Genomic DNA, 16909 nt, shown 5'->3' on the forward strand with positions numbered 1-16909 from the left:
CTTCTTTTTCTTAGGTTGCATAACCTTTGAACACTTCTTTTATATTGGAAAATTTGTGGTATATTGTCTCTAAAGAGGTAACAGAAATATAACTCAGCCTGAAACATGGCTGATGAAATTCATTATAGTACTGCTAGTTGTTTTTTTTTTTTTTTAAAGTCAGCCTTACAACTTGCTATTGATGAGATGCGGTATGTTGGGATGCATAAAACATGACTTTGCACCCAGGTGTACCACATCTTCAATACTGCTACAGGTTTTATGCTGTAAATATAGATATTGGGATAAATTTCACACAAATTCCATCAAGAGAGGAAAAAAATGATCATGCATTGATAATTATATATGGTGAATTATTGAGTATATTCTTAACACAGATTCTGTGTAAATGGAGAATTTACACATCTGATAGAAGACTTTCCCACAAGCCATTTGGCTCCATACTTTTCAAAAATTGTTTCTCCTTCACTATCCATTACTCAATGCCAGGTGTAATATGACATGTTTATATCATGATACAACATATGATCCTGTACTTGTTTTGTTGTTGTTGTTTTTACAGGTTTTAAGGAAGTGGCATAGTGGGTATAGGATTATTCCTAGAAGCCATTCCTACCAGAACAACTAGCAGTAGCTTAACTGTATGTGAACATTGTAACTCACATACATACAGCCCACAAAACTCAAACTAAATGTATTCCCAATCATCTTTCCTTGGTAGGAGCCTCGGAATTCCTGTGGCCACTCCAACACCCCCCTAGTATAAGGGGAAGAGTAACAGAAAGTTGAAGCAAAAGGCAATGGTCTTAAAATTGCAGTTAAAACATTTTGCAGTTTTTATGAAAACACTTGATTATGCAATAACATTACCAGATTTTCTCCCAGAGCCCTGGAAGGAGCTCATCTGTGCAAGTAAGGGAGCTTTGAAGCTGAAGCTTTATTAATTTCATGATAAACCCACATTTATACAGGAGCTACTGCCTCCTATAGCCAAGTATATGCTTGTATGTATGTCAGGTGTAACGGGTGCATTCATATCTACTCTGTCATTCAATTGTCACAATATTCCTATAAGGTAATGAAGTTATTATCAACATTTTAAGAAATGGGGCAATGAATTTAAAGTTTCAGTAACTTGCCCAAGAACACACAGCTGGTAAGCAATAGAGGATTCAATTGCAGTGATACCAACTCCCAGTTGCTTAATAACATCTATGTGGGCTGAGAGCAGGAAATATTGGTGGTTGGTGGACCCAAGTTCTAACCGTCAGACTTAGACCAAGCATCCTTCAATGTCTATGCAGCCTTCTGTCATCACTATCATCAGGCATACCAAATCCTTTCTTAGGCCCAGAGCACATCCACAGGCTCTACAAGATAGAAATTTATGCACAGTAGACTTTGTTTTGTATTCCCATTTGATTTTAAACTTGTTTAACATTTTGACGATATACTATCCAAAGCACAGGAGTTAAGAAATTATAGGGATGACGTAGACAGTTGTAATCTTTCTGCAGATACTAATAGCCCTCAGGTATCTGTAAACAAACCTTACTTTGGTTATTCACAGAACAGAAAAGAACACATCTTCGAAAGACTGAAGTCACTTAAGGGGAATAAACCTGAGACTAAGTGGAAAGAGAAAAGAAATTATGAAAGGAAGCATAAAAAATAAATTAAGTAGTACTGTATCAGGCTATAAGGATGAACATGATAACAAAAATAATCCAAAGAAAATGAATGAAAATTTTTTAAATTATTAAAAAAAAAACCCCCTCTCATTGTCATCACAGCTGGGCCTCAGGGAAAAGCAGTAGCACTTTGCTTACATTTTACTCTCATGCTGCAGTTATAGAGATAATAGAATCAGGACACCCTTCAGTTTCCTACCACCAGACACAGAGAGCTACCATCATTTGCTCTGATCCTATCATCCTTTCCTCTTGTTCAACAGACCAGAAGAACTATCTTTTCTTGTATTTAAGGCCATTTACTTTTTGGATTATCAAACCAATGTGTGTAGTCAGAAATCTTACCTGGTCCATTTGTCTGTTTCTTCTATACTTGTTTTTCCTCTCACTGGAATAGTCCTATTAGCTTCACAATTGTTTTAGTTATCAGATAAGTACACGTATATAACATGAAAAGTCAAACGGTAAAACTAAACCTGTTAGGAGAAACAGCAGTCCCTCCCCTATTGCCACTCCTGCTTCCCAGAGGCAAACTCTGCCAACTGTCCAATCTTCCCTCTCTAAACTCCAAGCTTGCTGTTATGACTATTAAATTCTTAATCTAATTTTGTACTTTTTATTTTCAGATATTATTAATTTCCCACTAAGAAAGATGAGAGCGTAAAATCACAATTTGTGGTTATGATACTATTCAGTGTATACAACATGATGCTGGTACAAAAACATCGTTCTCAGGTGGGGCACAAAGTATGCTGATTTCATTCCCTCTCTGTAGGACTATTTTGGTTCCAGGAGTTGATGGTTTTGTTTGTACATTTGTTTACTTTTCAGATTATCAATCACTAACTTATCCAAAACTGTCTCTGGAGCTCTCTAAATAAATGCAATAAATAGATGGAAAGTCAGATTTATGGGAATAAGAGCATTGAAACAGTAAATATGGGTAAATAGAAAATATTTTTCATTAATTTTCCTCTCTTTAATTTCTTTAAAAGTGCTATTCACTGTTTAGAACAATAACCATAACATGATATTGTATTTAGAACAATAACTATAACATGATAGAAGAATAACTATAACATGATAACAATAACTATAACATGAAATAACATGATTTTTAGAGTTTATAATATATGTTGAAGTAAAGCATATGACAAGAGTGGTGCAAATGACAGTAATAGATGAAACAGTTGTACATGTTTTATAGTTTATATGAAATGATCAACACTGAAAGTAGACTGTGATAAGGATACTTATTGTAAAGTCTAGAACAATGACCAAAAATGCAAAAAAGTATAGATTAAAAAGCAAAAAGAAAAAATAACATAGAATATGTAATAAAAAGAAGAAATAGAATATTAAAAACCTAAAAAAAAAAAAAAAAAAGCAGGGGTTCCTGGGTGGCTCAGTGAGTTAAAGCCTCTGCCTTCAGCTCAGGTCATGATCTCAGAGTCCTGGGATCGAGACCCGCATTGGGCTCTCTGCCTGGCGGAAAGCCTGCTTCTCTTCCTCTTTCTCTCTCTGCCTGACTCTCTGCCTACTTGTGATCTCTGTCTGTCAAATAAATAAATAAAATCTTTAAAAAGAATACAAAGCAGGAAAGGAGCAACGAAGGAACAAAAGACGAAATAAAGAAAAACAGTATTAAGGCAACACATAAATTCTAACATATCAGTAATTATATAATGTAATTTATAAAATGTATTTTATAGTTTACACACACCAGTTAAAAAGCAGAACGGATTAGACTGGGTAAAAAAATAAGACACAACTATACAGTGTCTACAAAACACTCACTTTGGATATAAAAACACAAGTAGGTTGCAATTTAAAGAGTGCCATTATATGCACCATGCTAATGTGTGAATTTAGACTTCAAGCATTCTGAGTGATAAAGAGGACTGTTTTATTATGATTAAAGATCAAGTCATTAGAAAAATGTAAAAGTCCTAACTATGTGTGTATCTAATAAAAAGAGCTTCAAATTCAAACACTGCCAGGACTCAAAGGAGAAATGAACAAATCCACAATTACAGTTGGTGAGAATATTTATTAGGCTATCGCTACCACTAGGACACTGCATCAGTCTTACACGTATGATTTCCTTTACTTTCTGCAATTTCCTAAGGTTACCTGGTTTATAGTAGCTTAAAAGAAAGGACTTCTCAGCTTTTACTTCAATTCATGTACTATGGGAATGATCAGTTCCTAGAAAGTTTGAAATCATTTCCGTATAAAGTCAACCTAATTCCAAGCCTTTTGTGGAGGTAATTATTTGATAATTGTTTCCACTTTTTTCCTTGGTCTAGTCAATTTGGGCAATTTAGAACTTAAAAGGGTTTCCCTGACTTAGTCCTACTGGGATTCCCTCACTTGGATTTCTATCCTCAAGAAAAGACACAGAAACACAGAGACACTATACACAACAACAAAAAGCACTACCCTTCAGCTCTACTGTATTTCAGTAAAATCACCACCCCCATTTTCCCCTGGGCTGTCACACTTGTCCCTTTATAAAAAATGCTCTTCTTTTTCTATGCCAGCTAACAATTGTGGACTGTGAGATGTGCTTCACAAAATCCTTCACTTCCCTTTCACAAGGCTTATATTTTATTATTGGATTTATAGTAAACTCTATCAGAATAGGGCATTTCTCTCTCATTATTACATTTCGAGTTCACACAACCTGTTGAATGAGATCATTGCTAAATAACTTTTTCTTATAGCAGGTGTGTTTAACCTATTCCAATGGTCATACTACTTCTGCTAGATCTTTGTAATTTTCTTTGCCTTCTCCTTTTTTTGGTGTCCTAATTGGGTTCTCCTCCACTGTGACACACACACAATGTTTTGGAGCATATATATGTAGTCTATTTTAAATTCTACCAATGGATAGTTTAAGCTTCTTAATTTTAAAAAGTCCTTAAATGTTTATAACTCAATGTTTAAAAATCAGTAGAAAAATATTTTTAATTCCCATTTATGCAAGAGGAAGAATTTTGTATTTTTATTTCGCAATTCCAGTTCCCCATCTTCCTCCTGTCTGGTTTCCTTTATATTTACAATAGATGACCATTCTAACATTTGTAACATTTATATTTTTACATTTTATGTAGTTTATACTTCTAAACTAGCCAAGGTTCATCAGCAAGGTAAGAAGACCTCTCTGCAGGGAGGCTAATAGCTGTCTCCATAGGTCATCCTGAAGGCAGGGGCGGAGGAGCAGGCAGTTCCCACCTGGTGGTGGGAACGTACCAGGTTGGGGTGAGGGAGTTGTCAAGTTTTACATTTATGTTTACGTATGTTACAGTAAGTTAGACTTCCTTCTAACAGTTTAATACTCATTGCCAGTCCTTATAAGCCTCAACTTCCTATGCTCAGATTAATTTTTGTTAATATTCATCATTGTCTACACTTTAGGAACTGTGTTAATACACTACTTCTATATAATTTAAATGTTAACATTAGAAGTGAATTATTACACAGCTAAGAGTTTTTGAGTAAGAATTTATTTCACTAAAGTCTCGTCAGAGAAACAGGACTTTTAAAATACTTACTTCTTGGATGCTCACACTATCTTTCCAATTTACAAGTCACCCAGTGTGTCTGGGTTTGGATAACTGTTGATGAACTTTACCCGGAGAGCTATTTATTTTCTCATTTCCAAAATTCATTTAAAAAATATTTTAAAATAATCTTTACACTCAAAGGGTAGCTTGAACTTACAACCCTGAGATCAAGTCACATCCTCTACCAATGGAATCAGCCAGGCACTCCAAAATTTCATCTTTTTAAAAGAAAAGTAATTAATAGCTTTAGTCACTGTCTTCCAATTATGTCTTTGATATTATCAATTATGTAAAGATTTGTTACCCTTAACTCATCCTCTGTAAAGTCATGGTCTCCAATCTCAAGTAGGCCATCCACGTACTTTCCTATCTGTTATTCCAAAACTACTCTGGTCTTCTCGAACTTTTTGAACTCAGCGAACTATGGCACAATAGTCAAATCCAGCTGAATGCCTGCTTTTGTAAACAGTTCTAACGGGACACAACCACACTGTTTGTTTACGTACTGTCTATGGCAGTTTCATGCTACAATAGCATAATTGAATAGGTAAAATATTTACTATCTAAATCCTTTATGAAGTTTGCTGACCCCTGCTCCAAACCCATCACCTGCCTTTATTCTGAATAGTTGACTTCACAAGGAATGAGACATAAAATATTACCTTTCAGACCAAAACAAAACAATGTATAAGTCTGACTCTGCATCCATCATTTCTCCCTTGCACATGTTCGAAACAATCTTCCTGTCTGGTATCTAATTCCATTTCTCCTCTCTTCTAAAACCCGAGTAATCCCATCTGTTTTCTGCTTTCTGACTCCTTGTCATTACCTTAATATACACACACTTCTCCTAGCATAAAGGAGATCAAAGTAAGAAACTGATCCTAAACCCTATCCCATAGCTAGTTTCTTTCCTGCTGTCTTCACCGAACATCCTATGTTCTGTACTTGGAGCATCCATTTTCTCACTCCAATCCTACCTACTTCTTCCCTCACTTCAGACTCCTGTCAGGTCCTCTTTCAAATATTGAATTCATTTTCTAGCTTCCTACTTGACAGCTCAGCATTTGACGCTGTTAGCCACTTTCTCTATTCTTATTTCTTCCCTATGCTTTTTATTAACCTGCATGCACTGATTATCTTCTTTATGTTGAGGATTCCTGACTTGATAACCCAGATCACTCTCATGTCTAAGATTCACATACCCAATCAGAATGTCCAATAGGAATCTTAAGCCTAACAGCCTCCAAATCAAAATGACTGCTTTTCTCTCAAAGCTGCTGTTACCCTTGTGATTACTGTATCAGTGAATGGTACCACCCTCCATCCTGTTGCTCAAATACAACACCCAGGAGTCACTCCTGAATCCTGTCTGTTCCTTCTACCATATGCAATTTATTTCCAAGCCCTCGCAGTATTTCCTCACAGATTTCTCCCTTTTGTTCCATTTCAGAGCTCCTGGCCTAGCACAGCAGAGCATTCATCTCTTCAGAACTTTCCTTACTGTCTCCTCTAGGCCTCAGCAGTTCATTTGAAGATTGATAGATTACTGATCATGACACAACCATACTTCAAATCCCTCAAGTTAAAACTTGACTCCTCTGATACCTTCAAAAAAATCATGACCTTCATCTTCTGGTTTACTCTTTCCTTTTCTTACACGTAAGGATATAGCCATGTTCATCTTCATTCCCATACACGTTCTACATGAACTTTGGCTCAACCTCATTTCACATAATGGGGTGGATGATAGTCCCACTAAGTTGCCTAACTTCCACTTAATTTCAATTTAGGTATCACTTCCTCAGAGGGTATCCGAGATCTCCATCACCCTCCCAGATTAGATGGCCCTCATGTACTCCTTTCACAATTCACATACATATACATATTATTTTTTTTAACAATTCACATACATATTATATAACTGTGCTTTCTTCAAGAATACACTTATGAGGATATGAGCTATTTATATTTTGTTTATATTACCAAGTTTGGTACAATGCCTGGCACTCTATTTAATTATCTGGATATAGAAATTAAACTGAATCATCTTTATTTTCATCTATTCTTGTCTCTGTAATCTGGGAGCACTTATGAGCTTTGTTTCCTATTGATTCAAATTCCTGCTTTGCATCTCTGGTATTTATCAAGTTTGATGCATCTAATTTTGTTCCTCTTTTTCAGCTGCACGTCATTTTTATTTTTCCTCATTTCTGCCCATTCCATTTTCATGAATTGCACAACTTTTTAGCTAAAAACCCAAGCACATTCTAATAACCTGCCATAGCAATAAATTTATTTTAGAGCAAAGTAAGTATCAGAATTGTCAGGACACTGGTTTTTTTTTTGTTGTTTGGTTTCGGGGTGTGTGTGTGTGCGTGTGTGCGGCACACACAGGTGAGTATGCTGTATCGTTATTCCTAAATCCTACAATTGTCTGGCTATATCTGAATCCTTCATAAAAAAATTAAGGATGTAATGCAATAGACAAAGGTGAAAAGGCAGCATTCATAACAGAAAGGACAAACCTTTTTGCCACTATCCTTTGCAGATACAAGCAAACCTTTCTGATACCAAAAAAGTAGCAACAATTCTACAATCTGCAAGATTTCTACCAGTGTGTCTTCTATTTAAAAGTATGACCAAATTAAAATTGAATGGATATTGGGGGGAAAAAAAAAGTAGTGATCAAAACAAATACCACTTTTGGCATTGTCTTAGAAATAAATGATTCTTGGGTGGAAGAACTAAGGAAACACTACATTCCAATGTTCTAAAAAATATATATTCAGAATGCTGGCTGCTGCAGAGTCAAAGGGAATGGTTATACATAATTCATTACAAGTTTAGAATATAACCATTACCTGTACTATTTTACTTTAATTGAATAGACAATGTTCTTAGGTTTTTCAGGCCTTCCTTTATTCTTCTAAGGGTAATGTAGTATGCATGCACATGTGTATATGTGTGTTGGGTGTATGGAAGGTTTTTTCACTATGCATTCATACTGCCACTTTGGCCACAATTTTTATGCACTAATTGTGTTACTGTTACTAAATGAGGCCAGGAATGCATTGCCCCAATTCTGTCTATTGATGGCAGCAAATAATTAAGTTGTCTGTTAATAATGAAGAAGGAACAGGAGGACCAGTGGAGAGGTGATCTTTAAATACTACATTAAAGCTACAGGACATTAGCATAAATCTTCTAATATTGATAATGTATACATAAAAGCAAATATAGGTATAACTCACAGTTAAGGAATAAGTCTTTAGTAGGTTCCAAAAAATACTAGTTTTCCTATGTAGGAGAATTAACTACTATGCATAATTTAAAGTTACTACATCAAACACATGGCTCTTTTGCAAAACATCATAGGAACTGAAAATGAAAGAGTTCTTATTTTCAAATAAACACAAAATAAACCAATTAATTCTGAATAAGTAGTAACAACTTTATTTTAACTCAACGTGCTGAAATGCAAAAAATATTTTCAGCAACAAGATACAAAAAAGTATGTATCTCATCATTAACATCAGCTGATTAAAAATGAGGCTGAAAAGTTCATATAAGTCTTTACACATTTGAATCTTGAAAATCAATTTCCCCCAGAATTAATTTTTAAATAATTTTAGCAGAATTTTATTTTCAAAAATGGGACTCACTTAAGTTATATCTTCATTCTAAAAAACTGGATGTGAAAATAACTGGGTTACAGTATACAACGATAAACTCTAACAAACAGAAAAAGATTTAAATATAAGAATTTCTTTTTAAACATAAAGTCCACATACTGCAAACAGAAGACACGGTGTGGTGATTTCATTCCTAGTGAAGAGGAGTCTTGCATATGATAGGCACTCAATATTTGTTCAACTAGATCTAAAATTGACATCATTCCATGAACACTTAAAGTAGAGCTCATAATTTGTATAAAAGAGGTTTACAAAAAAAAATACTCTTATGTGCTGAAAGTGCTGTTTTTATAATCTGAAAACAGTAAAGCCCACTCATCCACCTTCTTTTGCAAGAATACACTGAATATTTTTATTTTATCCATCAAAGAGCAAGAATGTCCACGTCAGAATAATTCATCTTTCAAAAACCTTGCTAGGAAGAAAGCTTGTTGAGTTGGATTTTAACAAAACAATTTACTGAAGTCTCTAGTGTTCTAATTTAGTAACACTGGGTAGCATGTATGAGCCACATTTTAATAAAAACTTTTACTTAGGTTTTACATTTATGCACAGAACTTAAATGGGAAAATAAATCAGTAATTATGCTTTTGGCAATTTAAATTCTAACGTAGGTCTAGTTTAAAAATAAGCTAATAATGTTCATGACAAGTTTTTAAGATATCTTTGTGAATATTTTAAAACTTAACTTTAAACTTGATGTCCTAAAAAGGCACTGTTTTCACATTTCATCATGCAGTAAATGGTCACATTTTTGAAAATTATAATTTTCTATCAACTGCCCCCCAAAATAAAGCTCATTTAATGAAATATTTCAACTAACCTGAATTTTCAACATTTAACTGAGTCCTATTTTCAGAAATTCACTCTTCTGAACATACCACACGCAAGTCCAGGCAAACACAAGTACGTGTACACACACACACACACACACCCAGATGACACAATACATGCATGGTTCTCCAATTACTATTTCAAGACAATGACACATGAATATTCAAGGAGGTAACAATGGCAAGCCATAACATTATGGCACCTTCATATTTGTGCTCTAAATACCAATGTATGTTAAAATTTAAAAACAAAAAAGGCACAAATACAGTATTTCTGTATCTCAAGCTAATGAACACCTCTCCAATGGTTACTTTGATAACATGTAACAACATTTAAAACCAGTCACTACTTTTCTAAGGAAAGCTCTGTTTAGGTGACAAAAGGGAAACAAGAGCAGGCTAATAAAAGGCAAAATTGTTCAGGACAGACAGATTCTGTCCCTACTGAAAACAATGTGTGTAGTTTCAAAATGAAAAAATAAAAAGGCTATTAGAGCACTCACATCAGAATACACCTTTTTTTCCATTGCCTCAAGAACCCACAAGACCAAAAAAAAAAAATCCCCCATAATAAATAAAAAAAATAAATCAACTATGATATGATTCTGTTAGTATAATGGTAGGCATTATATAATCTGAAAAGTGGACATTTCTACAAATGTGTATCTCCTCACAGCACAGTGTTTGACGTTTTTGGTACAAAATGTGCTACCAAACTTAGAACAAAACCAAAAAACAACTTTATAATAAAAACCTTAAGATCTGCAATAAACACTAAAGTAAGTAGGTAGGAGCAAGCTGCAGTGTTCATTATATGGGTGTTATTACTGAAGTCACTATCGTTAGAAATGTACATATAAGCATTGAATTAATTCACAATGAGCCTGTGCATATTTGATATAAATGGACACACCAGTACTTTTTTTTTTTTTTGAAAACAAGGTTCTACAGCCTGAGGAATTTTGTTTTAAGACCTTGGAAAAATATTAAAATCTTAATGTGTATATGTATGTTGTGTGTATAAAATTTGTACATTGTAAATTTAATGGATTCAATCTGGTTAAGGAAGCGAGGTTCTACTCCCTATAGTATTCTTACACAGGTTGGAGTCCAATAACATGTAAGAATCCTTCTATCCCAAGGGATTTTTTCCAATTTCAAATATAAGTTAACATAAGAAAGATTCCCATTAAACTACACAGAAAAAAATGAAGCTATCTGAAAATATGATCTTTTCAAACTACAGTTTGTTGTGGGTTAACAAATGCTTATTTGACAGTGCTTGCTTAATGTAAGTATGAATCACTCTTTATATATTAAAATTGCTTCAGTGACTACCTAACAAAGAGATAACAAAAACGAAATCTATTTTAAATCCTCAGGCTTCATTTTTCTCCTTTTGTCCTAAATTCAAAAATTAAACATATCATACAAATTTTAATCTGGGGAATAAAGTATGTATGTGAATATATAAGTATATGTGTTTTTTTTTTTCCAGTGACACTTTTTCCCTTGTGGTCAAGTATAAATCTTGCCTACGAAGCATACTGTCACTATCACAGAAAATCAGATGCAGTGACTTGCCACTGATCACTCCTACTTCTCTGGGATAATGCACCAGAACAGACTCCACTGTGAACAGAGCTATCCAAACACTGAACATGTGTATGTGTTTAAAGCTAAATTCATTTATAATAAAGAACTGGCCCATGAAAAGCAGTTTATAAATAGTTTATCCTGTTCACATTATGCAGAATTTCAATATCATCCACAATGTTAGTACAGTAACTGAAACAGAAAGGAGAAAGCTAGGGGGGAAAAAAGGTTCAGAGTGTGGCCTGACATATTTCTAAGGGCTCTCTCCTTTAGTCTGCAAATAATATAAGTTCACTGTTTTCAGGAGGAGAGTAGAGTATCCAGGATTTGTTTATTCAGTTGCCTTCTCCAAAGTGTGATAAGACAGGAATAAATTCAATAATAAATATCTGAAATTTAAACCAATTTAACTACAATCAAGGCTATCGTTCTTATCTATTATCACAAACATCCCAATTGCCTCCATTGTTCTTAAAAAATGCTTTCAAAAGTTAAGACACAATTAATTATACTTATTAATTCCCTCAAAAACAAAAAAAAATATATGTACCATTTAGCATACAAAAGTTACACATTAAAAGTGCATTATATCTTTCTTAATTGGCCCACTCCTTAAATTTACATTTGGTCATCCTTACTTTCAACACGGACAGAATTCTTCATATAAATGTATGTCACTATAAATTAAAAAAATTAATTCAGCATAAAACATGCTTTCTTTTTATTGAAATCTTAACCTCAATCAGTTCTCAATCATTGTAAACTTGAATAAATCCACAAAAAACACAAGCAAAAGTTTGTTATGCTTTTCTCAGTTTGTTGGACAGTCAACACACAGACAAACATCACAAATTTTACTAAAAATTTGGGCCAACTCATTGCATATTTGCCCCCTGAAATGAAAAATAAATTAGAATTGAAGCAGTGTATTGCCATAACTTACCTTGAAGGTAAGCAGGTTCTCCTATATGTACAGAACTTAGACTGGAGACATTATCAGTAATCTCCAATTCAAGTGCTTTTAAGAAGAACCTAGTTTTAAACTTTGAGACAGCATAGGACAAACCCTATAAAATTCATTTTGCTTTTTTCTCAAACTCATGGAAGATCCTTTTGAAACTTAATATCTTCAGTTATCAATATTACTGCATTATGGACCTAGTGCAATCCTGCATAGCCTTAGTCAAAATGACAAGGCACAATAAAAAAATTAAAGTATTATATGAACAAGAGAAGTCACTGAAGATAATTTAAGGCCTTGAAGTGAATTAGAGTATAATCAGTCTAATTTAAAGCTGAAGAATAAACCATAAATTATCCACCTGAAATGCAAGCAATATGCTTTTTCAGCTTCTGTTCTGTGGACAAGACAACAGAAACAACTCTTGCTTATGGTTTGTATATTAGAATCCTTCTGGACCTGGAGGAGTAAAAGTCAATTCCATTTTTCTACAGTTCATGGAAGATTTCAGGACTGTTTTAGCCGTTTGCGTGGAATGCCAAACTGTGGACACTGTGCAGATGCTAGTGCTCGGAAGGCTTCTGCTACTAAATGAGGGTGAGACTGAATCATGGACTTCCACCCCGATGTTTCCATTATGTCCGCTGCTTGGCTGAAAAATAAAGTTATGTTATGTTTACTAAAGAGTACTTTTCAAAACACATTATTATTATTTTTAAAACTTACAAATTTCAAAATGTTTTGAACACTTCATTTCTCTATGTCATTAGGCCCCATGAATTCATGAAAATACCATCTTCACCTTACTGGTATTTTATGCTGCAACAGAAACTCTTAAATTCTTCTGGAAGTTCTATACTCTGGAGCTATGTTACAGTTTTCTCCATAGTCCTAACTCCCATTGTTACCATTTGTGTATCAGCTCTTTCAACAGCTCTTTTCCCTGGCTGTTACACACAGGTTTTCTCTAGAGTTCCAACTTTTGCCCTCTGCTCTTCTCCCTCTACTTCAATACTATCAACTCCTACTAATACTTAAGGCATTTTTTCAATAATTCCTCAAAAAGGCTTTCTTCCTCTAGCTTAGGTAAGGTTCTTTTGCTATATGCTCGGATGGGTATGTTATATAGTATCTATTGTTACACTTTATTTCAATTACTTGTCTAATTCCAATTTGCCTCCTGCTAAGCTATAAACCCCATGAAGGCAGGGGAGCATTCATCATGTTCACCACGATATTCTTTGTATAAGCACAGTGCCTAGGGTATTTACTGGATAGTAAATATAAATACCTGTTAATTGAATGATCACCTACTGCTTCATGCTTCTATACTTTGGATGGAGCTATCCTTTCTGTTCACAATGCCTGCTATTTCCTTCTCAGTTTTACTAATTCCTATTCATGTTTAAAGGCTCAGAAGTCATCTCCAGAAAGCCATCCCAAACCATCCAACCTTTATCCAGTGCCCTGTACATATCTTCCTTTATCACATTACTTACCACATTATAATAACATATTCATGTACTTAGTTTGTATCAATAGATAAATTTCTCGAGAGGATTTTTCCTAATCATTTTTATATGAAACTCCTTAGCATGGTGCTTGCGACACAAGAATACTAAATGTTTGTGGAACTAAACAGTAGCTAGTAACAATAAAACAACTTTTTAAATTTGCCTGACATTATATTACCTCTATGTCATTTTGTTTATAATTTTAGCTAATTGTTCAGAATCACAAAGATACCTATCAATATACCTGGCATTTTCATTTATTTAATTCAACAAAATATCTATTGAAGATCTGCATCTACAACAGCTTCTTGAAGGGATGTGAAATAAACCGGCATTTGTTGACAGTGGAAAAAAGTTGTTCAATGTAATATTTTCTTAACAGAATACAATTAGAACTTGAAAGTGGCTAAGTACAAAGGATCACAAAATTATCATTTACAGCTAAAACATATTTTTGATTCAAATATATTTTTTAGGATCAAATGCCATGATGATAATATATTATCACACACCAATCAATATACAGAACAACCAGTAACTTAAAAGTGGTCAAGATGAAAACAATGGGAAGTAATTAAATGGTCAACACTCATTTTATTGTTTCTAACACTGTCTTTTTTCACTTATATCAACTTTTGATAATATGTGAAAATGGAACTAACTGAAGGGTTTACAGGTAAAAACTAACCAAAAGCAGAACAAATTCTTTACAATATCAACGCTTCTTTGATTTTGAAAAATTATAAAACATAGACAAATCATTCTAAAAATGAGAGAAGAAAACATAAGAAGGGAATAATAAGTTCTAGTGGTTCATACTCAGAAGGCCCAGGCTTAAAAACATGTAACAACTATCATACCTCTTACAGCTTCATCAGAGAAAGGAAAGAACAAACTGAACCAGGAGCTAGTCTAAAATACTCTATGATTTAAGTTACTTGGCTAACCTAAGAAGCAGTAGATGAGCATTCAAATGTAAAGACTTTCTAAGCAAATCTGGAGGAACATGCCTTAGAGGATAAAATGAGTATTTCCCACATTTTTGGAAATGCTTTCTGAAGGGGCAGGGAAAAAGATCTCCAATAGCCATTGAAATACCTGGACTCAGTTATATACTATAAGCATATATGCATAAGAAATTAAAATCTCGATCCCAGTTCACATTAGAAGCTGATCTACAAGGAAGCATAGCCTCAAGAATCCACTAAGTCAAATTACTAATTTTTAAAATAACTGGCAGTTTACTTCATGTAACTAATATCTGGATTCATACTTATGCAGATGAGCAAAAGGCTATGCAAACACTTAATTTCATGTATGCAGATCAACTTTAAGTCAGAAACTGATGTCATCTTACTTGCTGTTCCAGTTTTTCCCATCTTTACACCCAAGCTGTCGAAGTACACTGCACCTGCATTGAAGATTTAAACACACTTAAAAAAAAGTCCGGTGAAAAAATGTTGAAGGTGTCATGCCCACTGAAATACAGGCATAGCTTACCTATTAATAAAGTCTATGGCTTGTGCTTTCAACTGTTCTGCACTGTGCAAATCTGCAAGGACAAGGGTATCAGCAACATTTTCTACTGAGAGGTTACTACACAAAGCTTCTTCACACATGACCTTCAGCCGTTCCAGTGCGTACTATCCAAAAGGAAAACATAACAATTAAACATTTACTCAAACTACCAAGTTTTAAATACTTGGTACTTGTAATTCAGAAAACACTTGGTATCTGTAAACTAGAAAATAAAGTTAAAGCACATTATACTCTGAACTGAGAATTAAGAAAAAGACTTTTATTTTAAAAAAAATTATTTATTTATTTTTGAGACAGAGAAAGCACGCGCACGCGTGAGCACGCATGAGTGGGGGGTGGGGACAGAGGGAGAAGCAGACTCCCCACAGAGCAGAGAGACTGATATGAGACTGGATCCTAGGACTGCAGGATCAAGACCTGAGCCTAAGGCCGACGCTTAATGGACTGAGGCACGCAGGTGCCCCATGACTGAGAATAAAAAAAAAAAAACCTCAAAGTTATTTTAACCTAATATTAAAAGATGCTCTTGAATAAATATTAAGAAGATTAATGTTAAGAAGATTCTCTTGAATGAATTCAAGAGAAAGACTAATTTTCTTTAGGAAATTTCAATTTATGCAAAATACATACTGTCAATTTTTAAAACAGTTTTATTCCTTTAAAAAAATCTTTCTTGCTCAATACTCTTAATGAGTGAATTTCTCTTCTCCATTTTAAATGCCGAAGTGTACCAGGAGGTACCTGTATGCTGCCACTGCTCAATCTTGAAGAATGAATTATAAAGCTGAAAAAATAATTTTGATAACTTCTTTAGTTATTATGACAACTTTAGCAGCTTTATTGAAGTATAAGTGATATATGGCAAACTGCACATTTTTAAAGTTTATACTTTGGTAAGTTTATAACATATAACCATTATTAAAACATGACACTGAACATATTCATCATCTCTAAAAGTTTCTTCCTACCTCTTGGTAATCTCCTCCCCTTTCACCCCACCCCAGGCTAAACCTCTGATGTGCTCTCTACTGCTGTAGTTTGCATTTTCTGGTGTCTTCTATAAATGGAATCATAAAATATGTACTCATTTTTGACTGGCTTCTTCTACTCAGAATATTTATTCTGAGATTCATGCATGTCTGCTATTTTATCAACAGTTCAATGTTTTTTATTGCTAAAAAAAAATTCCACTGCATAAAGACATACCATATTTGTTTCTGCATGCCTCTGTTGATAAACATTTGGGTGTTTCCAGTTTTTAGCTATTACAAATAAAGCTTCTATAAATATTCACATATAAGTCACTGTATGGGAATATGCTTTTTTTCCCCTCTTAGATAAAATAGTAGACTCACTAGATCACATGGTGTGAAACTTTTAAGAAGTCACCAATCTTTCAAAGTGGTTGTAACATGTTACATTTCCATCAGGAGTGTATAAAAGTTCTAACTTACACATCCTTGACCATACTTAATGTGGTCTTTGTAATCTTAGCTATTACAATACATGTG

At 34.0% G+C, this 16909-nt stretch overlaps 1 protein-coding gene across 2 annotated transcripts in view; it reads right to left on the reverse strand.

Moving 5' to 3' along the window:
* Window positions 1-8689: 8689 nt before the first annotated feature.
* The window catches only part of SPOPL (speckle type BTB/POZ protein like), a 65134-nt gene continuing 56914 nt past the window's right edge, over window positions 8690-16909 (reverse strand). For both annotated transcript variants that reach the window (XM_044242557.1, XM_044242556.1), the window contains exons 9-11: window positions 15360-15502; window positions 15217-15270; window positions 8690-12997 (exon numbers count right to left, since the gene is read on the reverse strand). In XM_044242557.1, the coding sequence (XP_044098492.1) occupies window positions 12853-12997; window positions 15217-15270; window positions 15360-15502 (342 nt within the window). In that variant the 3' untranslated portion in view covers window positions 8690-12852. The remainder of the gene's footprint in view (window positions 12998-15216; window positions 15271-15359; window positions 15503-16909) is intronic.

This window comes from Neovison vison, chromosome 3 (genome assembly GCF_020171115.1).
Source record: "Neovison vison isolate M4711 chromosome 3, ASM_NN_V1, whole genome shotgun sequence".
NCBI lineage: Eukaryota > Metazoa > Chordata > Mammalia > Carnivora > Mustelidae > Neogale > Neogale vison.